The sequence below is a fragment of the Cavia porcellus genome, unplaced genomic scaffold (genome assembly GCF_034190915.1).
Source record: "Cavia porcellus strain 051 isolate PalLab524CR breed Dunkin Hartley unplaced genomic scaffold, mCavPor4.1 scaffold_16, whole genome shotgun sequence".
Classification (NCBI taxonomy): domain Eukaryota; kingdom Metazoa; phylum Chordata; class Mammalia; order Rodentia; family Caviidae; genus Cavia; species Cavia porcellus.
In genome coordinates, this window is record NW_026947499.1 from 67,032,862 (window position 1) to 67,052,595 (window position 19,734).

At 40.0% G+C, this 19,734-nt stretch overlaps 1 protein-coding gene across 3 annotated transcripts in view; it reads right to left on the reverse strand.

Annotated features, from left to right (window-relative positions):
* Col19a1 (collagen type XIX alpha 1 chain) overlaps positions 1-19,734 on the reverse strand; it is a 305,188-nt gene that overhangs the window by 68,197 nt on the left and 217,257 nt on the right. For 2 of the 3 annotated variants that reach the window (XM_003478284.5, XM_005007610.4), the window contains 6 exons: positions 7,463-7,525; positions 3,371-3,406; positions 2,375-2,410; positions 2,226-2,279; positions 1,637-1,690; positions 167-220 (listed from right to left, as the gene is read on the reverse strand). In XM_003478284.5, coding sequence (XP_003478332.3) covers positions 167-220; positions 1,637-1,690; positions 2,226-2,279; positions 2,375-2,410; positions 3,371-3,406; positions 7,463-7,525 — 297 coding nt within the window. The remainder of the gene's footprint in view (positions 1-166; positions 221-1,636; positions 1,691-2,225; positions 2,280-2,374; positions 2,411-3,370; positions 3,407-7,462; positions 7,526-19,734) is intronic. The other variant, XM_013142233.3, reaches the window with a different exon arrangement.

Here is a 19,734-nt window from a genome sequence, read left to right on the forward strand (position 1 = left end):
TGTTAGGTCAGATGGCATCTGTGCACCCAAACCAGGGTTGCTGCCATCACAGCCCTGGGGGGCCCCTCCTATATGGTCCTTTCACAGCTTTGAGTCCCTCAGACCCTCCATCTCCTTCTCCTACCTACCTCTTTAATATACAAAGTCAATAAAATGTGGACCATACCTTTTCTCCTTTAAGGCCTTGCTTCCCTGGGACACCATGTTCTCCTGGCAAGCCCTAGAAAATTCAGAACCAAATAAGAAGAGCAATCAGCATATCTCCTATGATAACGACATATATATCTGTGAATCTCTGGTATCAGAAAATAATTTTAACATATAATCTATAATGAAATGGGTTCAGTTTATCCTGTTAGGGAAAAGGAATAATTCAAAGCATGAGGCTTGTTTCTATGAGGTCATCTGGATATCATGTGAAAAAAACCTGACGTGAACCAAAAAGGAGAATCACAGCAGGGTCTCTTTCAAGTTATTGGCAAGAAGAGATGGAACGGTAGTAACGGCATCATCGTGACCAGGAAATAACAACATGGTGACTAGGAAAACAAGTTTTTACTATGTCTGGGCAACAGTGGCTCATTCCTTTTGATTTTATTCTCGTTTTAGCCCCAGCCACTATTTCTTAATCTTACTCTTTGAATATCTTGTGGCTCCACGTGTGCATCCAGCATTTTCCCTCTTTCCTAAGGTCTTCCCGTCAGGCAGCCCTGCGATGCTCCATTAATTAGCAGGGATGACTGGGGAATGAAAAAAGGTTTGCTATGAACCAGAGGTTCAAAACACCAAGAAGGTGAGTACTGAATAGTAGACACCAGAGGCTCAGGCAGGAGGCATGGAAGGCAGAGAAAGAGGTCACAGGGCTGCTCACAAGATGATGGGAAAAGGAAAGATTCTACTGAGGGGGCCTCCAGGGAACCCTGCGGTCCAGTAGCAATCTGTTTCTAAGCAGGTATGACTGAGTAGTTATGTCATTTTCTCAAGTGTGGGCTGATGGTGAGCTCTCAGCGCTCTCTCTTGTCAGATTAGGGAGGCTGTCCCTGGGACCAAGTGTTGAGGAGGGCTAAGAAGTGCTTTTATAAAGCATGGCTATGAGAGAGAGAGAGAGAGAGAGAGAGAGAGAGAGAGAGAGAGAGAGAGAGAGAAAGAAAGACAGACAGACAAACTAGAAGAACAGAAGATACTTTCAGCCAAAGAACTTGCTTTCTGAGGAAAGTTCTTGCTAAAAAATAGCTTTTGAAATATTCTCCTTTCATGGAGCTTTGAACCCAAAGCCTTATGTATTAGAAATGCTTGCTTTTCCTCTTGGTTGTCTTTGTTTTCTTTCCATGATTCTGGTCTCCTCTATTGTAGGTACAAATAATGCTGGCAAGCATGTCAAAAATGATAATTAAGGCAACTCGTGTTTCAAAGATCAATGTGCCAGGCTACTGATACTCCAGAGCTCCTCACAGGAGGCTCTGGGGAGAGACTGGCTTTTTCAACAGCCTCTGATGGGAGCTGCAACCAGTTTCAGTGGTCTAAGTGACCCACGTCTTTGAGAAATTTAGCAAAGCTCAGTTATAGAAAAAGATGTGGATATTATTTTAAACATATTTTCGATCTCATTTCAAAATATCGAAGACACTATACATACGACATCTCCTGGTGGTCCTCTGGGCCCCATGGAACCTGCAGGTCCTTGCTGACCCTAAACCAAGTGATGACATATGCTTTTTAAGTTTTTAAAAATAGACTATACTTGAGTATTTATAAACTGCTTTACCCATTGCCTGGACACCCTCTCATCTCTCCTACGCTTTCCTAAACTTCTCTATAGGGACATTTTTGCAGAATTGCACCTGGGAAACACAGGTGCCTCAGGGCTGCTTACTTGTGGTATAGAAAAAGAATCCCAAATCCTATTCCTTTTTAGAAAATAGCTCAAAGTCATATATCTAGCTGATGTTTATTCTTAAAACTTTTAGGGATACTATTGTGAACATACTCTGAGAAACAATTTTAAAATCCTATTGTGAACCAAAACACTGCAATTACTATGTGTGTAATAAATGCATCCAGCATGTACACATGTGGCAGGGTTGGGGGAGGTGTATCTATGGAAACAAGATAAATCTCAGAACATCTGGGGGAAAATACTGGCAACAGCAATGCATCTTTAAAAATACAGAATGACCATGATTCCCAAATTATTCCCTAATATATCTTAGTAACTTCCTAGATACCTTCAGTCCTGGGCTTCCTATTAAACCAGGTGGACCAGGGTCTCCAGGTTCGCCCTAAACATATGAGTGAGGAAGAAAATTAAATGTTACCGTAACTTTTTCAATTTCATTAAGGCTGTAGATGCAATTGAAAAATGCCAAAAGATTACCTTTATTCCCTGCGATCCCATTATCCCAGGTTCTCCCTGTAAATAAAAAATTGCCATATGGGTAACACATAAATTCAGATGGCATGGAGAGTCTGATACTTTAATTGCATTTCATTGATTAACATATAACAAAGGGGAAAATTACGGAAGAGATGATGAAATCAAGGAACGTTCATTCTAAACCATGAATCAAAACACTTAAAGCTGCTATATAAGTAATACTTATTTCCTTTCTTTCTAGTTTTTTTCCCCATAGCATTTTTTACATCATTTTGTATTAGCAATCACTACATTCTCTGTTCAGCAGACACAATAGTTATGATTTGCCATCAGCTACAGTAAGTCTCCAAACATGTGAGCAGCAAACTTTCATGGTGTACTGTGTAAAACTCACTTCGTCAAATTATGAATACATCTAACTCACCAATATTCTCAAGGAAGGGAACTCATTCGTGAGTCAGGGATTCATTATAATCTTATTTCCCAGATAAATAAAACTTCAGAGGAGACTTTCAGGTGATATGTGTTGGTGATTCTACTATCTGGTGCTATACATGTACTTCATTTATATAAAGAACAGAAAAAAGTAAGATTCTATAAAGAGGACAGCACTGCCTATAATGAGTTTTCATGACTCATTAATCTGTTGGATAAATCTAATCTGTATCATTAGCATGAGTTTCAGAATAACTGTATCTCCTATTTTAATTCTGCAGTTTAGATATCCTAAGTGGATGTCTTTTCTAGCATTAGTGTGCAATCACTAGTGGAAACGGTTAAAGGAAGCATTAGTAAGTCAAACCAATGTTAAAATACCATCACATGATAGCATTTAGCAAGGTTTAAAGCAGAAGAGTAAAAATGTCACAGAAGAAAAACTAAATATTCAGGAAGCTTATTTTATAAAATCTATTAGGCTCTAAGGTCAACACCAGAAATCAGACAGAGAAAGCGATGAAGTGGAGAAGCCAAGACAGTGATAAAACATCTACTTACCCTGTCTCCCTTTTCACCTTTTATAAAAGGTTCCCCCTAGGGAAGTGGGTAAAAAAAAACAGAATCAATTATAAACCGTTTTAGAACTAAACTCTCCAAAGCTGGGTGTGGATAAATCTTGCAGGCTGGAACTAGATCACAACTGTACATAGTCTGCTTTTGTAGCTACAGCTGAAAGGGAGTGTGTAATAATTAATTTACAAATTCCTTTGTATTTCCAAATGAACACTGAGTTAATTATCTAATACTATTTGGAGAATCCTGAGCAAGTTGACATGCTGGCCCATGGCTAAGGCTTCCTACTGTCTGATGAAGATGAATGATCATATACAAAGATGCTATCAGGGAAATACCAGGCTGACAGCAATGAAATGTTAAATGGAAAGGCATCCACTGAGTTCTTCAGGTGGGCTACATATATCCTACACATACAAAATCATTAATCAAAGAGTGCTTTTCTAATTTTCATTTTTACCTTAATAAAAATGACTTGAAGGAGCTAATTACTGAGTAACAGAGCATGTATTATAATTGGCTCTTACTGGGAGACATGGCAGTTTTGGGGGACAGCACTTATGAACCAGGTTCTGATTATCACCATTATTTCTACCACAACCCAGCCTCCCCACACATGCATGTGCAGGCTTTCTCTTCCTAGCTTCTCCACGTTACATGTACATTGTTTAAATTAATCTTCAAAAGATATTATGGTCCAATTTTACTGATGAAGAAAGAGATGCAGAAAGGTTAAAGCAATGGCTCTCTTTGCTTTAAAGTAGCATCCACCACACCTCATATTTCCTTATTTATCTCGGCTAAAACCTCTGTGAGTGTAGGCATGAAATTCATTTTCCAATCCCAGCATCTCTTGTGTCTCAGACATTCACATTCTTGATGTCTAATTAAAGTTTATTAAATTAGTTAATTTAAAGCCATGTAGATAAATAACAATAGTTAAGATTTATCGAATTCTTGACAATGTGTCAATTGCTGTTCTAATCATTTTACATATATTAACATAGCTAACCCTCAGGTAACAGTGGGGTTGGTGCTGTGTACGAGGAGAAAACAGGCATAGAGACATTGAATGATTTCCCTAAGTGCTGTCCATAGGGGCATATGCCTGTAATCCTAGCCCTGTGGGAAGCTGAGGCAAGAGATTACAATTTTAATTACAATCTAGGAAATTTAACCCTGTGTGTGGGGGGGGGCGCTGGGGGAACAGGGCCAAGGATGTAGCTCTGTGCAAAGGCTGTGGATTCAATCCCTACTATTGTATTTTTGTTTTCCTCTTAGGAAGGACTGCTATTTGCTTTAGCAGACTGCTTGTGGGAGGTGAGTAGTTGCTAAAGGGGTTTCTGTGCTTTTTACCACATGACCTATTTATCAGGAAAGGTGGGTTGAACCTTCCCCTCCCACATTTCCCAGGTCTCTTGCAGTTACACAGGGCCATGGAGCTAATTCTGACAATGCAATGTCACCAGAAATGACATGTGATAGTTGCAAGCTGAGTTATGTGGCCCTACTGCCCCACAGTAGTAACTCAGAGTGTTCTGTTCACCAGATGACACAGCTATGCAACTGTAATCAGTCTGAGAATGGTCCCTCCCAACTGAACCATGCCTGGCATGCAGCATGAGCAAGAGATGACTCTTCTTGGGTGCTGAGAAGAAATTTTAGGGTTAAATTGTGAATCAGCATAACCTCACCTACACTGACCCATGTACTGCATATCTACCCAACATGATTTAGTCTTCTATTGTTGGTTAATTTCTCTATATATTAGATTAGGGCTTTATATTTTTGTTTTCCAGGATTCATCCTAAACATCTATTTAATTTTTAAGATTCAAGCTAATGTTAATTGGATGTGAATAATGGGCCACATTACTTATATGCTACTTATTTCTGCTTCTATTATACACTTGTGCCATTGCTTGCTTTGTCTGGGTCACCGTAAAGGTCAAAATCCATATCAACTAAAACAGTTTGTAAAAGAAAAATTCTGTTGTCCTTTTGTATATATTTTGTTCAAGGTCCAGTGGTTACTCTCTGGGACAAGTCACTTAAATTTTTAGAGATGCCTTTTCTTGATTTCATAAAATCAGGGGGTTCGACTACATGATCTCTAAGTATATTTTAGCTATGTTGCACACCTAGTCATGGTCTAAATGTCCAGCAGCTGGGGACAAACTATCATTTTAGAGTTGCCATGTAGGATCAGTAATTCAGATTTCAACTTTGGATGGTGACTACTCTTCTGTTTTGGCTTCTTCTTACTATGCAAAGCTCAGCATGGATACTGTTCGGGGGTAGAAAGGTTAATATCACACAGAGCAAACTACTCTGCACAAGAACATAAATTTTGTGGTTTTACATATGAAGGTGGAGAAGGAAGGCAATCGAATAGGTGTAGAGAAGGTGGGCAATTAAAAGATGAAGATGGAATTGCCACAGAGACGAATTAGGAGGAACCACCCCATTTCTTTCTCTAGGGTAAGGAAGACTGGCTAAGGTCATGCCAACACAGTAGGCTGGCAACCCCTGAATATTGGCAGTGGGAGAGACGTAGGAAGGGAAAAGCCTCTCATTCCTAGGAACGATGAAATCCTCCAGCTCTTCCTTTGCAGCACATAGTCTGTAGCACCATCTTTGCTTGGGGGCTGGTAAGAAATGCCAGCTTTCACATTGCACCCAGACCTACTGAACTAGAATCCACCAGACCTGGGCACAGGCTTACATTTGACAAGCACTGTTCTAACTCACAGAAAGCTTCTAGTTTCTGCTCTACGACTCCCTGTTCTTCCAATGAAATCTTACTGCCAAATCCTCCCTGCTTCCCCCAGAAGTTAAGAGAAAGTAAGCAGGTAGCTATCAGGGTTTAGGCTGGGAGGCAACACCATGGAGACCTAGAGTCATATCTAGAAGATAGCAGGGAGCTCTTCTACCAGGAGAAACCTCTTTCACCAGATGGAAAAGGCAGCAACCATTGGACAGTACTTCCAGGATGTTCCTGAGAACACAGCTGGGGAATGCTGTGGAAGACTTTAGATCCTGGTCATGGTCAGAGACTTGGATTGGAGACTCAGCACGTGTGGCCCTTGCAGCTAAAACAATGGAGGGGCACAGGTGTAGTCCTGTGCTGATTTTAAAACTGCTTGAGGAGAACCACTGCCATTGGGAAAAATGCCCAAGTACTGAAGCTAAAGTTGTGGGAAATTTGACTTTGTGACATTCATGCTTTCACCATCGTTTGTGTTTGCCATTGAAGCATCAGTGACTTGCTCCATTCTTTATGTCCCCATGAACCAACAGCCCTAATTCACCCTGGCAAGGAAATAGGTAAAAGTGACTGAAAAGATGTATCACATTTTTAAAAAACCAAAGATGAAATATATGCTAAGCTTGATTTTGCTGATTCTAGGAAGCTGCTGTTTCTTTTTTCTCATGAACAGCATTAAATAAAAAGTCATTTTTTTTGTAAATTGGCTTTCTTAGTCTCGTTAGGTAGCCCTATTTGAATATCAATGATACAGTAGATTTTATATTTTCTTTTTCTGCACCCAAAGAACTAAGTTTTAAAAGCAGTTTGGCACAAGACTATTGAAAAGTGGCCTGGGAATTCACTTGGCTCTTACAAAAAACAAACCAGAAAATAACTTCAGAAAGTGAACTGAGAGCAGTTGTTTGGGAAGATTATACATTTTTGCTAATTTTAAGATAGATTCATACCAGTGTCCTGTTAAGTTTGTTGTTCATTTCAGATGTGGCATTTAGTTAGAGCAGGTTGGCTTAATGTATGATGCATGGCTCAAAAACTTACTGGCCACGGACAAGTGGCATAACGTCTCATCCCTCACTTTTCTCCTCTGGGGAACAGGAGTGAAAAAGTTCTACTTTATGGAATTCTTGGTGGGTTAAATTAGTTAATACAGGTAAAGCCCTGGTTTTGGACACAGTATACCCTTAGAAATGTGGTCTAGGTGCAATCTGACAAGGTCGTCCAAGGCATATGAAATTGAGGTTGATGTGGAAAACCATTTTAATTTTTTATTTTTTGGACTGTCTCTGCCCTCAAAGCTAAAATACTTACAGGTTCTCCTTTTTGTCGTTTAGGGCCAAAAGACTCTGGAAATACTGACAGTCCAGTTTCACCCTGGTAAGAAAAAGCAGACAGGAGATTTTGAAGGAGGTTTGAGAGATGCCGTGTGACCATCCAGTCCGAAGTGCGGGCTTCCCTTCTAGCCACAGACGTGTTGTCTAGTGTCTAAGACTCATTGCAGAGCATCTAGCCAGGCTATTTGCATAATAATATGTTGTTCGCACTTTCCAATGCCTGCAGGTCTTGTAGAAATCTATTGCATTAAATCATGATAGTTAAAGTTAATGTGAAACAATGCTAATTAATTGTCAAGGGAAGAACATCTAGAAAAGAAAATGTTCTGATATTAAAAAAAAATCAGACTCCTGTCGGGTACTTCTTTTTGTAGGCCACAGCAGCTTAGCAGTGTCTGAGATATTTTGGTCGGAAACTTTTTTTCCTGTTTTTTTGTTTTGTTTTGTTTTGTCTGGACCTGGGGATCAAACTTCTGATCTTGCACTTGCCAGACAGGCACTTGTGTCACTGAGCTATATACTGGGCCCTGGTCAAAAATCTTGAAGAGGGATTTCTTTGTGATACAGGTATAATATTTTCAGAAAATATAGTTTGAGGATTCTATTGCTAATTGGACTCCAGAGAAGCCCCAGAACTATGCTTTCTTTCAGCGTTTACCGAGATCATCAAATAACCCCTACTTCTTAAATTGAACACAGCTATCAACAGATACATAACTGTGCTTTTTTTCTCCCTGCCAAAGGGCATTTTTGTAAAATGATATTCGCCACTGTACTTCTGGGGATTTTTCTTCCTTGCCTATCTTATCTTTATTTTAAAAGCACAGTAAACAAAATATAATTACAGCAAACCTTCATGAGTACCAAGCACTCGAAATAAAATAAATTTTAAAATTTACAATCAAAGAAGAAAGATTCTATAATTTCTCTCTGCTCCCATCCTGGGGTCGGGATGGGACACTCTCATTCATGGATTTGCTATTTATCTTTCAGTCCATCCTTTTATATTTTCGTGGCATGTGTGGAACCATAAACACTGTATGATTTTGAGCATTTTAAATAAACTCTACTAACAATGGCTTTATCTTTTACATAACATTCTCTGTTTTTTTTTTTGTTTGTTTGTTTGTTTTTACTCAACTGTCATTTTAAAAGAGAACCCGTCTGTAATGGTACCATGATAATGTTCCATTCTATTCTACACAGAGAGGAAATAAACAGTTTTCAATGTCATGTGTGTGCCTACTTGAAGCTTTGTGTACCTCTCAAGGTACATCAAAAACACATTAATTACAGTCCTAAAATCTTTGTCTTATTTCTTCATTTCTGTCATCGTCCATATTTTGAGATTTATGAAACAGATAATTACAACTATTTAAAAACAACTGTTCTAGATCTTCAGAATGTATTTTGGAAGAACGATCATGACTTTGTTAAATAATTTAACATTTAATACTAATTTTTTATATTATCATGCTCTTAGCCAGTGATACCAAGGCCATGTTTGGCAGACCGAAGGAATCAAACAGAAGAAAAGTTAATTCACAGCCTTGTTAGAATGTGTATTCTACAGCAGTTTCCCCAAGTTTGGTCATCAATATACCAACTGCGTAATTTCTGTTATGTCCACATCCCTCCTATGTATTAATAGTTTATTTTTTCTCTAGATTTACTCATATTTTAAACATTTTAAATTTCAATACTTCATATGTTCTTTTAAGAAATACTCATGAAATTTAGTATGCTGGATATATTTTTGTGATACAAAGCAAATAATAGAAGCATTTATTCTTCTCCAGCGTCTAGACCTCTAGTATATCCTCAGCCTTATATTCACTGCATTGCAGGATAAGCCATTATTTTTTTTGTAGAGGCAGTAAATTGTATTCAAAGTAAGAGGAAAAGGAAGTTCCTGGATACCTTAAGGCACCAACTGTTGCAAGTGAAAGAAGAAATAAACAATTGTCTTGATTAAGCATTAAAATTCTTGTTACCCACAAGGTAAGTGCTAAAATCCCTGATATTCATATGAAGGAAAATTATGCCTACTCCCTAGACTCACCTAATTAAATAAAACTAGAGAGCAGGAAAAAGGTCAATAAGTTACTTATAAAAATTACATCTGTCCATGATCAAAGACAGAGGGCAGAGGAATTTCCACAGAGAAATAAGATTAATCATACTCATAGATGCTATATTTTTGAACCAATATAAACAGAAAATGCCAGTGAAATAAGGAGGAAGGGCTGAACAGAGATGTGGCTCATGTCTGGACAACCTGGGCTTGGAAGAAAACTGTCCTTCATGTAAAACAACAAAAGCACATACATCCACATCTCAGACACATACAGGCTGCTTTTCATATTTAAAATGGATGATCATGGATTTATCACTGTGGACACAAGCTGCTGAATTTACTAGGCATCAGGAAAAACTGTTCTTCAGTTTGAGACCTGTGATGCTATTTAAAAAAACGCGAGTTGCAGAGGCTCCATCCGGGCCCCTAGGTGATCTACTCATAAAGACACCTGCTATTTTCTCAGGAGTCCTTACTCTTCCACCTGGTTCTACTGACTATAAAGTAGCTGCTCTCCACAGAATTTTGCAAATACATGGTCTCATTCATGATGTCCTTTCCTTTTTAGGCAAACTACAGAACAGAGAGCATCACTTTAATCCTGGTAGACTGTCACATGGGAGCAATGGCCTCCTTTGCCACTCACTGTCAAGCCTGAGTTGGGTCCCTTGGTGCTTCTCTTTATCTGAGTGTTCTTGACACTGGATATGGCTCTTGAAGCGGAAATGATTTGTGGGTATATCCTAAGGCTATCTGTTCTCATTCTGGTGTCTCTTTGTGATCCAAATGCTAGGCTCTGGAGAGTGCCATATTATACAGCAACATTAAGACATCTATGTGTTTTAATTATACTTTGACTTAACTCTTCTGCTGCACAAGCTGAGATCCTTCTTTGTACCAGTTATGCCAGAGGATGCAGAGAGGAGCAGGATAAAGTGGTAAGGATAGTGACAATCAATACCATGGTAAGGATAGTGACAATCAATACCAAGCTAATTAAACCTTAGGAGATGAAAGAAAGTCTAAGGTAGGTGAACAGACGAGTACAATCTTTAGTAAGCGTTCAGTGTAACAGGACTTGCATGTTGGGGAAAGTTCATCACGTCTGACTTTGGTCTTCCCATCAACCCTTTGCATGAGACTTGGTGGTGCTCACTTTACAGATGAGAGCATTGACGCTTAAAGGGAAAAGTGGCTTTCCCAAAGTGATACAACTATGAGGTCCACGATCAACTGTGGACTCCCAAACCTTCACTCTTCCCACCACTCAGTGGTTCCCACTCTGATGGTGTGTTAGAACTATCTGAAGCACTTTTCAATAAGAACGGCTGAGGCTCGAGCACAGGTGATTCTAGGGTGTAGTGGGAGCACGGAACCATGAGGCACCATCCACGCACAAGCAAGGGCCTCAAGGGAGCTGTTAACTTTCACTCTGATGATCCATGAACAACATTATAATTTTAAAATATATTCATTCAGAATAGAAACAAAGTGACCATGTATAAGGAGTGTTGGTTTCACTCTTCTAGCAAGTGCTATACTTGTATTTCTTTATGCAGTGGATTGCAGCAGTCTTTCCCCTGTTAATAACAATTTTACAAAACCCTTTTATGTGTACTTTATATCACGTACCACATCAGGTTCCCTGGAGACTCTTGTAGGTTATTTATTTGGGTGGGAGGAGGGAACAGTTATGCCACTGGCTTATTCTAATTCCACTTAAGATTATGAAGCAATTAGAAAAGATTCTGAGCAATAACAAAGGTCCTCAGAGTTTAAAATACACCTGTTTTACAGAATCAAATTTCTCATCAGTGAGGTCTTAAGAATTCCTAAGTGACATGTGCTTCTTAATGAGCATAGCAAAGGAGAAGCCAGCTGCTTTGTTTCAAGAAATGAATCATCATTTAAATGCTTTAAAAGTGTCACAACTCCCTTCTTTGTTCAGCTGTCCTATGTGACAAGTTTTGTAGCTTTTTTTCCTTTTATTTCTTCCCTTTGCCTGCATATGCTGAGCAATAACTGCTGAAAATGTTACACATTTGTTATGGCAGGTTTCTATAAGGTGCTGGGTTACAGGAAATAGTGCAAAGGTACTCCCAGTAAAATCCAAGACATACAAATGACTTACACTGCTATACAATCTTTTTTCTGAGTGTCAAGGTTTTAGACTTATTTATTAGCAGAAGATTGCAGGCTTATTTATAATAAATAAGACTTATTTATTAGCAGAAAATTTCAGACTTATTTGTAATAAATAAGTCTGAAAAACTTATTTGTTAGCAGAAAACTTCATTTTCAATGGTCAATCTATGAAAAGTCCTCATTTCTGTAGAGGCTTTTAGCAGTATTTTCTGGTGAGGGATGTATCATCTTTTAAATAGATTGGTCACACAGATTTATAAGGCAGAGAAGTCGTATTTTCTTGGATTCACGTTGAAATACTTTGCCCTCAATAAAGATAATTTTTACTGGGTGAATGAATGAAAGTAGCACTTCCAGGCCACCTTCTCTAAGAGTATTTTCAAATCTACTCATCTCTGTTTGTAGATGTATCCTGCATTGTTTCATTTTTTTCCTTGACAATGGAACATTCACACTGAATCCAAGGTCATTCCAATTTTAGAATTCAATGGGAGTGAAATATCTTTTTAAATAGGAAAGTGAATCTATCATCTTTACAACTAATAAAATCAAGCCTATGACTGACGATGAGGAGGATGCACTGGATATTCATCAGTGTTGTAACTTTAAAACCAGTCTTGAAGTAATTATTTGGCTAAATCACTACTGGTGTATGATAAAACACCACCAAAAATGCTCCACAATAGCCTAGGTTTTGCGGCACTCAACACACACATAAAATATATAAAAAAGTGAGCCTGGACCTGAGATATTTCATCCAAGAGGTCTTCAGATTGTTTTTACTATCTGCATGGATTACTCTAACATCAAACTATAAGCCAAATCTTTTTTTTCTTCTTTTTTGTACCAGGAATTGAACTCACAATCTCGCACTTGCCAGGCAGGAGCTTACACCTCTAAGCTAAATCCCTGGTCCTATGAGCCAAATCATGCATCCTGATTTCTTCCACCTCACTGGAGCTACTTCCCCTTGACTGTTCACCTCTCTTGAAGACAACTGTTACCCGGCCCTGCTCATTGAGGATCCAGGGTGTTGGATTCCAAGGCCAGGGCCTTGTGTGGGGGCGGTGAGAGTTTTGGTCCCTGCAGGCTGACACTGGGGCACAGGATCACAGCCTCAGCATGGTGGCCAGGGAAGATGGATGTGTAGATGGGCAGAAAACACTGAAACTTTTTATGCACTTTGACAATTGTATTATTTGTTGTTTTTATCCTTTAGGGACACCCATTTCATGTACACTATTTCCCCAGGTAAAAAAAAATAGCTCCACACATAAAAACGAGTCTGCTTCTTTTCAATGCATTTAGTCTTTACTCAAAAGATAAGAGTAGTCAAGTATTAGCCAGTGACAGCTTTCTATGGGAACTCTGTGCTTTTTTGCAGACATCTTTGTCTTTCTCCCTTTTGTTAAATACTCCTGCCAAATAACTTCAAGGCTAGAGACCCTGCTTGTCCTCTTGATGACTCTGGGTTCAGGAGCAACCTCACTTCTGGAGACAAAGCTTTACATCTCTCAATTTCTCCCTGGCAACCTCAATGGGTCCTCTCTATAGCTCAGCTTCTTTGCTCTTCTGCTCTCTTACAATTCTTTTTATAGTTTTCAGATCACTAACTCAATTCCACTTTCCCTGAGTAAATGACTATGGTTGCTATACACTGAAAAAAAAAACAAAAAAACAAAAAAACAAAATGCGAATCCTCAGGCAGAATTTTAATTCCTGCACGTCTGCATAGTGAGTGAGCTATCGCTTCTCCTCAGAGTGTTTCCTCCCTAAGTCCTCTGACTCAATACCTCTGCCTTCTTAGGATATTTTCCTTATTAATGTTACCTACTGCCCTCAGATGAAAATGGCCAATTTTGCAAAATGAAGTAAAATGTAGCTAAAATTGATCAGTTTAATTCTAATTTCTCTGTTTTTGACTACCTCTTTCAGACTTAATACAAACAATGCACACAGTTCCTTGGGCAAGCATTTCCCTTAAATCCTCCCCCTCTCTCCACCACTCCTGGGCAATTTTCTCCGAAGGGCAGCTAATGCTTTCGGTGTCTCCTGACCAAGATGGCCTTACTGCTGCCTTTGGCTGGATTAAGCTTCTTGCAAACTCTGAGCCTGACCTCCCTTTTCTGGGAACATTCACTTTAGAAAAACTTGTGCTTGTAAATTGTTTTTAACCCTTTGGAAATATAAGTCCTTGAGAGAGCCTCTGCTTAGCTTTACAACTCAAGAAAGTCATTCTGGAGAAGTTGGGAACTATTCTCTTTGAATCTAATCACCAAAAGAGACACAGTCCTGTCTTTCCATCTCTGAGGGAGGGGAGGAGCCTAACTTCAGCCTTATTTCATGGTATAAACCTTTTTGTGTTGTTATTACAAAGGTGAAAGAGTTTACTTTTTCTTTAGGTAGAACTATGATCCAAGATGAATATAGCTCGAATTATGGGGCATTGGCCCCATAATTAGATCCCCAAGTGAATCCCCATTGGATTCCCAACTGAATACTAAAATCTGTGGATGTCAGGTCCTTACATAAAATGGCAGAGTAACTTGCATTTAACCTATCCACATCCTCCCATATACTTTAACTCATCTTTGGATTACCACAATAGTTTTTGTTTTTTGGTCTTTTTGACAGGGTTTCGCTATGTAGATCAGGCTGAACTTGAACTCACTTTGTAGCCCAGGCTAGCCTTGAACGCACATAAATCCTCTTGCCTCAACCTCCCAGTGCTGAGATTACAGGTGTGTGCCACCACACGTGTAAATGTAAACTATATTGTTTAGAAAATGATGACAAGGGAAAGGCCTTCACAAATTAACAAAGATGCGATTTTTGGAAAGTGTTTTTGATCTATGCTTTTTGGTTGAATCATAGATCTCTTCTGTTTTCTCTCTCCATTTAGCATTTAAAGATTTGCTCTTTGTTTCTATGCAGTGAGGCTCAGACTGAGTCTGGATTTTTCTTCTATTGCAAAAGTCTTATATAACTGGTTCTTTCCCTGTTTAATTTTATCAGGTGCTGTTTTTTTGTTTTGTTTCTGTTTGGTTTTTTTGCTTTCACATCACTTATTCATCTCAGTTTACTCCTACACTCACAGCAATTTGGCTTCAACCTCAGCCACTCCACTGACGGGACTCTCTAATGTGATTAAGGACAGCTCCGCTACTTGGGCTAATGGACTTCTCACTAATGACCTCCTGGCTGCTCTCACCACTGCCTGGGCTTGGCCAGAACCTGGTCAGACTTCCTTCCCAGGGCTTCTCTCCCTCCCCTCTCTCCTCTTCCCCTCCCTCGCCTCTCCCGTCTTGCTTTTTCCTTGCAGCTGTTTCCTTCCTCCAGCTGTTAGAGCCCAGCCTTTCTTCACACTGTCCAGGCCTCCTCCTCATCTGACTCACACTTCTCTCTGAGGCACGCGTCTCTGAGATCCCAGGGCTTAGGCATTATTTACACAAAGTTATACACCCATCATATAACTCTTGTCTGTCTGCATTTTATACTCAAACATAAATTTATGCACACTTGTAAATTCTAGAATCCACAATTAATAAATTCAAACTCAAGTTAAAATGTGCAACAATATACATATATATGAAATGTATACACATATGTATCATATATGAACGAGAAAGGTAAGGGAGTCATATCACATCCTCAACCCTGGCGAGTCCAGAAGTGAGAGAATGATCATAAATCTCCTTCCAATGTATTTCCACATTTTGTCTTATTAAAATGAGCAAGCAGCAATTCCATCTGACAACTGGGAACAAAAAGACAAGAAAGAAAACCTGAACTTGTTTTCTCCCTCCCCTAGAATTCCTCCTTTCTCATCTGGATGTCAGCACCATCCCCTGCTCTTTCCGCATGACAATCTGCCATACAGATTGGTCTGTCATCACGCCAGCCAGCTCGCTCTCCTGTCCCACCTGGGCCGCTGCAGAGCCTGCTCTCCCATCCATTCTTGCTCCTCTAACCCATATGGCTTCTATGCACAGGCAGAGACCTCTAAGCCCCATTTTGACTTCTTTTCTTCAAAACCTAAGTAGCTATCAAATTCCTATGTGAACCCCAATTTACGCCCTTCTCTAGCTTCATCCTGGCTTCTCTTTCCCTCTGAGGTTCCGGCTTTGATGGTCTCTCAGTTCTTCACACGGACCAAGATCCTTCCCATCTCACACTCGATCACCACTTTGTCTTAATTTTTCTATCTGGTCAGCATCTAATCCTCACTTGGGTCCTAATTATTGTAAAAATATCACCCATGAAAATGCCTCCTGTGTCTCCCAGACATCTTCATACCTCTTCGCTGGATACTGTACTTTTCTCTTACAGTGCTAAGACTTTTGTATTTCATTAAACATTTCTGTATCTCTACAGAAATGGAAGGGAAGCCCCACGACACTAGATTTTGAATCCCCCATGCCTGGCACAGTGTCCTTAGAGAGCATATAGGAAACTTTCAACAAATTCTTGTTGAGTAAATAAGCCACTAAGTATAATTCCTTAACGACTTTTTGAGTAGAAAATTGTGCTGTCAGAAAATCTTAAAGCAAAACCAACAAGGAAACAGAGTTGCCCACTCAGGTCGCGATTGTAGAATTTTAGTATTGTTGAATGTGTCTTCCATAGTATTTACTGCTATTCCAATACAAAAATAAATAGTTCATAAAACACATTATTGTTGGTCTTGTGGAATTCTCTCATTTTTCCTGTTCACCTTTGTTCTGTGAGCTCTGAATTGAAAATAAAAATACTTGCAAAATTCTGAATTATAATTTGTTTTAACATTTGAAAATGAGATATAAAACTCTTATTTATGTAACTACATAAAGCAGCAGCAGTTACAACATGGATGCAACCTATGCAAAATATGTCTTCTGGAGATTCCCTAAGAATATTTGTTCTTTGGAGCTGGTGTCAATCAGTGTGTACAAAAGCTCAGCCTCTTATCCTGGTTGTGCTTATGCTATGACATTTTCAAGGGAGCAGGAACAGGCTTTGGGCTAAAACATAACTTACTCAGGATTAGTTCTTGGATTGGGAGCACTCGTGCTCCTCCCAATCCAAAGGCAGAAGGACATGCAGATGGTCACTAATGACAGTCTAATCCAATGTGCTCCATCTCACACCCCATCAACTACAGGGGAATGGAGGCCTCTGCAGCAGGAAGTCATAGTGCTGTCAATATTATTTATTATTCTAACGTTTGGCTTTCACACCCAGAAAGCAACAGAGTCACCTATTACCCATCAGAGCACTGTGTATTTTATGCAATAAGTTGTGAGGAAGTCCAGTGAATCAAACATTCTGGGAGGCCTCTGGTTCTCCATTCTTGGTTAACAATACTTGAGCTTCAGTTGCATTTGCTGATTGACACATGAGATTCTCCTCCCCACTTTTTCTAAGCTAATGGACAAAGACAGGTTTCCTTGAAATAACAAGGGACACAGGCTTTGCATTTCTGAAACTAGACTTCTGCTTCAGATGCTACTCTGATTTTATTAGCTTATTTTTATACTGTGGTGCCATGTAAATCTTCAAAATAAGTGTAATTGTACAATTTTGAACATGTTTATTAAAAGTTGTTGGGGAGGCGGGGAGGGTTATGGTGTGTGTATAGGAGTGCTGATCTATCTGCTCATCTCAATATTTGAGGGTGTCAGCACTGACTTTTGCACCCTTGTGGGAAATGGTAGACAGAACTTGGGTCCTGTCATCAGGTAAGTGGGAAGACTACAGCCGTTTTGACTGTCTCGAGGAAAGTATTCTCTGCGAGAGGGGAACACAGCAGGACATGTGTGGGTTGAATGATAGGAGACAGCCATTTATTTAGGCCCCAAAGAGCAGTACATCATTAATTTTCCATGGCTCAACTAATGAAATCAAGAACATGAAATCCCTTCCCGAACGTGGAGCCACTAAAAACCACCTAGTTCAACCCTTGAGAATATAACATGTTAGGCGTGAGGGGGACAAACAGTTAAAAAACAAACAAACAAAAAACCCCCACCAAGTTCTGTGTTAGGGGATTGACTGTTTACATTCAACACCCACCCATCTGTTGAACTCATAATCCCCAGTATTTCAGAACATGAGCTGCTTTGGCCACAGAATTATGGCAGCATGACCTCTTTAGGAGGAAGCTACCATGGGATAAGGTGGGCTAACACAAAATGGCTATGTCCTTAGGAAAAGGGAAATTTGGACATGGAGACTGGACCACAGAGAGAATTCCATGCGAATATGGCCAAGGAACTACTGAAAGCTAGGAAAGAGGGATGAGACGTGCCATCCTTGGTGTCTTCTGAAAGGGCAAAGTCCTGTCAGTACATTTGCTGTGGACTTCTGGCCTCCAGAATCATGAGAAAATGTTTCAGTGTTCAGGCCACTGTTGGTGATGCTTTGTTGTGGCAGTCCTAGCAAGTCAGAACGTAACATGTGGCCGAAGAAAGCTGTGACCACCTGAGTATAAGACCCGAGCATGGCTCCGATTACAACTTGTCAGTCGCTGGCAAGGAAACACATTAGTAGTCACAGGGAGTGGGGGGAACCCAAGTGACTTCTGGGACTGCAGCAACCAAATCAAGACTCCAAGTCCATGTGTCTGTCTATGCGTATGTGTGCAACACTCCGAAAGGCCAGTGGATCCTGGGGCGCAGGGAGGGAGAGAAAAACGAGGATTTAGAGTCTAATTTTAAATTTTCTGAGCTCAGAAGAGTCCCCACTGATGTCTTCAAGGAAGACTTACTTTATGTGTCACTGTTGGATTTAACACACTGTTTGGAAAGAGCTTGAATATTTGACTTTGGGTCATGTTTTCCTACTCTTTCTAGCTTGTGGATATTGCAGTGAATATATGATTTGATGCAGGAAAGGAAACGATTATTCTGCTAGCAAGTTAGGTTTTTGGACCCACAATTTAAGAAGTCGGGGCTGGAACTGGTTGCTGAGAGGCATGGCATCTACCTCTAAGAGCTGAGACCATGTGTGGTGATATAAGATATCACAACTATGCACTTCCAACATGGACCTCTAAAAACAGCATCTAACGTAAAATCTGCCAGTACTTGGCCTCCATAGATAACACATTTTTTGCCCATAGAGGGACATGATGGCTTTTGAAGTTGACAGAACCTATCAAATTTTTATTAAAATCTCCAGAGCTGGAAGAGCAGTTTGCTGGATAGAGAGCAGATTTTCCTTAAAGGGAAGAATGTGCTCTGTGTTGTTGCCTTTTTTGAAAACAATCTTGCAAAATGGGAGCAGCTGTTTTGCAAATTACTTTTGTGATGGAGATGGAACTCTTCTATCTTTTATTCTCTGCATCCCTGGGTAAGCATGCAAAAACACACATAAATACTCCCAGAATCTTCCTGACCTCAGTCCTTAGTCTCGCTCTCTCTCTCTATTCTTCACTTCCCTAGTTTTCTTCCCTTGTTGATGTGTGCTGTGAGAGTTTCTCATGCCTGAGCTTCATCTCTAAGTGGCATAGGGAGTTAGAAGAGAAAAGATTGAAAAGATATAAGGACCAAAGGACGAGTGAGAAGAGGACAAACTGTGGGCCTTTCAGTCTAGGCGGGTGGGGGCAGCTGTGAGTGGTCTGCTCCTCACTCTCCCCACCCCCGCCCCATGGGTACCGGCTTCAGTAGACTCTGGGCTACACGACTGGAGCCGCTGCCAGCTGAAGAGCCAAGGTCCAGGGCTCCAGTGCAGACACCACATAAATCAATGCCAATTTAAGAAGGAAGATTATTTTAACCTTGCAATGTCACTTTATGTGTTTCAATACAGGGTCTGTTATTTAATCTCCAGGAAAGTTTCACTCCAACTCCTATTCTCTGCTCATTTGTTATAACCACACCATCCGGCTGATGACAAACTGCAAAATGAAACCAGCTCAGTCCCTCACGACAGATTGGGTGGGTGGTGGGGAACTGCCAAGGGAAAGCGTGCATCTCGCCCGACACAGCTCATTGGGTCCCCTCTTTTATGAGGCTGAAAGAGGAGGAGCAGGCTACAATGTAGAGACA